Here is a 4,314-nt window from a genome sequence, read left to right on the forward strand (position 1 = left end):
TGTTTATTCCAAATGCTATTATTATTAATATAATATAATATAATATAATATATAAAATACACACACACTCTATTAAAATTAAATTTAGGTATATTAAAATTTTAAATTAATATGTTGAATATATATATATTTTTTTTTATTATTATTATTATTAAATGAATTATTTCTTAATGAATACATAACCTACTTTTTGTCTTTTATTTTTATAAGACTGTCAGATGTCACATTTTAAAACGCAATAAACTATCTGAAAGTGTGTTTCAATGATTTTACCTTTATTGTGGACGCAACTTCACGTTTAGCCTAAGTACACCAATGTTGAAAAGCACTGTAAAGCATGATCTCTTGTGCTTGTTGCTTTATGAGAGAAAATAAGATTATAAGGAGTATTTTAAGATATCCAGAAACAGACATACCAGATACATTGTATCTATATATAAATATACACAAAAGATGCATTATATATCTGGGATGTCTTGCTTGAGTGTTCTCGCTCTCTATGTACTACACGCTCAGTCAGGATGGAGTTGATGGATGGTATTTAGATACAATTAAACGGTGTTTTCACAGCCCCTGCAGTGACGTCTCGTCCCCGCCGCATATGTCTGAGCAGCTGGAGGCGAGACAGAGAGGAATGGAGAGAGAAGCGGACCCAGCAGCTGTGCTCCTGCAGGACTTCAGCACGTTACTGCAGGAGTACCAGAACACAGAGCAGCGTGCAGCATCTCTGCCGGAGCAGTGCCACCTGTGGGCGCACCTGGGAAAGATCCGGTCGGAGCTGTCGCACATTCAACAGGCGCTGGAGCGCACAACTCGCTCCAACGAAGGGCCGCTCGATCTATCCATCAAAAAAGACACTGTGGGAATCACGAACGTCGCTGGAGACGTTCTAGGAGAAACAAAAGACACAGGAGATGAAATCTGCTCCGAGACGGAAGACGAGGAGGAAGAGGAGGATGATAAATACGGCGGAGATGCGCTGGAGCGAGGAAGCGGTGTTAAAGAAAGGCAGAAGTGCTCTCTGGATGCGCTGATGAAACTCAATCCATCCCAGCTGCCTGTGGTGAAGACAGAGGTGCTGTCTGACGGCGGGCTGGCGATTCGGCCCGGGACGGCTGAAGCTCTGTGGCACAGCAGAACCACGAAGTGTGAAGCCGACTCAAGTGTCCTTCTCTGCTCCAAAACACCCAACAGACCGTCGTCCATTCAACATCTGGACACGCTTTGTCCGACCAGCCCGTTAACAACCACCGACACACTGGTGTAGCGAACATGAACAAGAAAAATAAACAAGAACTTACATCATTTACATTGCAAGATAAATGTTTGGAGTGGACACACTTGACTAAATGTATGCTTCTTTTTTTTTTTAAAGAAATTAATACTTTTACTCAGCATCAAATTTATCAAAAATTACATTAAAGACATTTATAAGGCTGCAAAAGATTCAGTTTCAAATAACTGCTATTTCTTTTTAACTTTCTATGCATAAACGAATCCTGAAAAATAAAATGTATCACAGTTTCTGCAAAAACAAACAAAAAAAATGTTTGAAATGTTTATTGAACAGCAAATCAGTATATTAGAATGATTTCTGAAGGACCACGTGACACTAAAGACTGGAGTAATGATGCTGAAAATTCAGCTTTAAATCACGGGAATAAATTACATTTTAAAATATATTATAATAGAAACCAGTTATTTAAAATAGCAATAATATTTTGCTGTTTTTACTGTATTTTTGATCAAATAAATTTGAACCTTTGGTGAGCAGAAGAGACTTTAAAAAAAAACAAAACCCAGAGCAACACTATATAAAACACTATATGATTTACAAAATAAACTGTGAAAAGACGATACAGATATGAAGAATCAAGCACAGATCTAAACCAAGCAGCTTATGCCAAAAATAACTGATGGAGGAAAATATGAAGGACAAAATACATGCACTGACTTAATGATCAAAATCATTTAATGAATTATGGTTAGTTGAATTAAAATCCATGTACAGAATGAGTCCCATTACAGGACGAAAATCAAACCCTGGTTTAAAAGAAAAGGGTTAAGGAACTACAACTGTATTTATTTAATATATTTGTTTGTAACACATGGAGTTTTCTGACATATGTCACATATTTTATTTATTTTGCATTTATTCATGCACTCAGTTCCACCATAAGTTTGTTTTAAGACTTCTTGTCTTCTGTAAATAATCAACATTCAAACAAGATGCACATAAGATGATTGTTTCACACAAAAAACTGAAGGAAGATACTGCTAATCTCACATTACTGTTTCATCAGTGTGAATTTTGTGTTCATTTAAGATGCATAAAAAATCCTGCAATAAAATGATCAAATTATTTTAGTGCTTGTGTGAATATCTTTGCTTCTGCATTGCAAGACAGTGGTGAAAAAAATATTTAGGTGAAGTGTAGTTTACAGTATGACTGCATAATAAATACAACCGGACAGATTGTGTGAAAGAGGTTAATGTTTCAGTTAGGAGGGCTGTAGGGTAAAGCGGTTTGCTCTAATACATAGTGATACGGTGCTTACAGGTGTACAGTATCGTTCCTGACGTGTTGCTCTGCTGTGATAAAGGTGAACTGTGACCGTGAGCTGTACCTGAGAAGAAGCTCCTCCACACTGAAAGGTCAAAGCTGCAGGGACGAGACGGTCGACGGGCCCCAGACAGAAAACCTGAACGGAGACACACCCCGAACCTCGCCCGCTTTCTTACACATGCATCTGAAAGGTCACCTGCCACAAACACAGGTGTCAGAATGCAGCTGGTCACCACAGACTGTCAGAGAATATATATAAACATACACATTTAATCACATTTAAGCAAATGTAAAATAACTAAACTGATTGACATTTGCCAAAATAAATGGTTAGACACATTTAACATTTCTGATAAGAAACACAAACACTGAATGGAAGAATAATATGTAACTTAATAGTGACAGGTTTAAAAACATATATTTACGAAATATCAAAAACACTAATAAATCTTACAATCTACTTACATTGTGTTCAGAGTTTTCATTGCGGGATTAAATTAATAAAACAAACCTAATTAGAATATTTTGCTAAATATGTTCTATTGTGTAAAAACATGAATACATTTCTTCAATAACAAGTGTTCACCGATTTAATAAAATGATTAGAGACCATATTAATATAACTTGGTAACTAGATGTGACATCATCATCTTCATTAAGTTAAATGAAATAGGCTAATGCAGACAAAATAAATAAATATATACACACACAGGCCTATAGCCTACATATATAAACGACTTTGTTGATTTCGATCAGAAAATATTTTTAACAGTAAACATGTACAATACATGGGACAAGAATATTTCAACAGGCTTGTTTAACAAACTCTGGAATATTTTCATGTTTCATTATTTAGTAATAGCCCTGGATAATAACAATTTGTCTTCACAGCCTTCATTTGTGAGGTAAATATCAAGCATCAATAATCTTCCCTGACTGAACGACTCTTGTGGGGAATCTGTGAGGCTCAATCGCGACCTCTAGTGGACATGAAGTGAAGTGGTCCAGCATTAGCACAAACTCAAATAAACGGTCATGTTTTTAGATGTATTTTCACATATGAAACGGCTTATTGTACAGATACAACAGGATATATAACTTTAAACATGTACAAACGTCTCTGCGTAACTGGACGCGCATCTACATTTCTAAAACTTACCAAGTTTCCCAAAAACATCAATCGCGTTACCTAAAATGAAATTAAAGCCACAATCTGGAGCCACAAGAGGTGAAAACCATTAGACGCACATTTCTGACGCAGAATTTTACGCATTGTCTTCTTTGAGCGCCTTCAGCGAGCTTGTTATTCCATCGCAGTGCAGTAGGAGGCGCTGCAGATATTTTCCTGGCGCAGCTCTCGTTTCCGGTGGACTTTTTAAAGAGAACACACACGTCGCACTCGCTTTCTCAATAGTTCACTTAAAGGGGTCATATGATGCGATTTCAATTTGTCCTTTCTCTTTGGAGTGTTACAAGCTCTTGGTGCATAAAGAAGATCTGTAAAGTTGCAAAGACTAAAGTCTCAAATCCAAAGAGATATTCTTTATAAAAGTTAAGACTTGTCCACGCCCTCCTAAAACGGCTCGTTTAAACACGCCCCCACATATCTACCTCACTATGTGGGAAGATGTGCATAACCCTGCCCAAATGTTCACGCAAAGAAAGGCGGCGCAACTTTCTCACATTCTCGCTGTAGTATTGTTGTTGCCGCCGCCATGTCATGAAGGCGCTGTGTGTTTCATTGTGAA

The 4,314-nt window shown here is 37.1% G+C and overlaps 1 protein-coding gene across 1 annotated transcript in view; it reads left to right on the forward strand.

The window, feature by feature from the left end:
• The window catches only part of prr35 (proline rich 35), an 8,145-nt gene extending 6,754 nt beyond the window's left edge, over positions 1 to 1,391 (forward strand). Inside the window, exon 4 of the mRNA XM_016458841.1 lies at positions 571 to 1,391. Coding sequence (XP_016314327.1) covers positions 571 to 1,267 — 697 coding nt within the window. The 3' untranslated portion in view covers positions 1,268 to 1,391. The remainder of the gene's footprint in view (positions 1 to 570) is intronic.
• The last annotated feature ends 2,923 nt before the right edge of the window (positions 1,392 to 4,314 follow it).

The sequence above is a fragment of the Sinocyclocheilus anshuiensis genome, unplaced genomic scaffold (assembly GCF_001515605.1).
Source record: "Sinocyclocheilus anshuiensis isolate Anshui unplaced genomic scaffold, SAMN03320099.WGS_v1.1 scaffold415, whole genome shotgun sequence".
NCBI lineage: Eukaryota > Metazoa > Chordata > Actinopteri > Cypriniformes > Cyprinidae > Sinocyclocheilus > Sinocyclocheilus anshuiensis.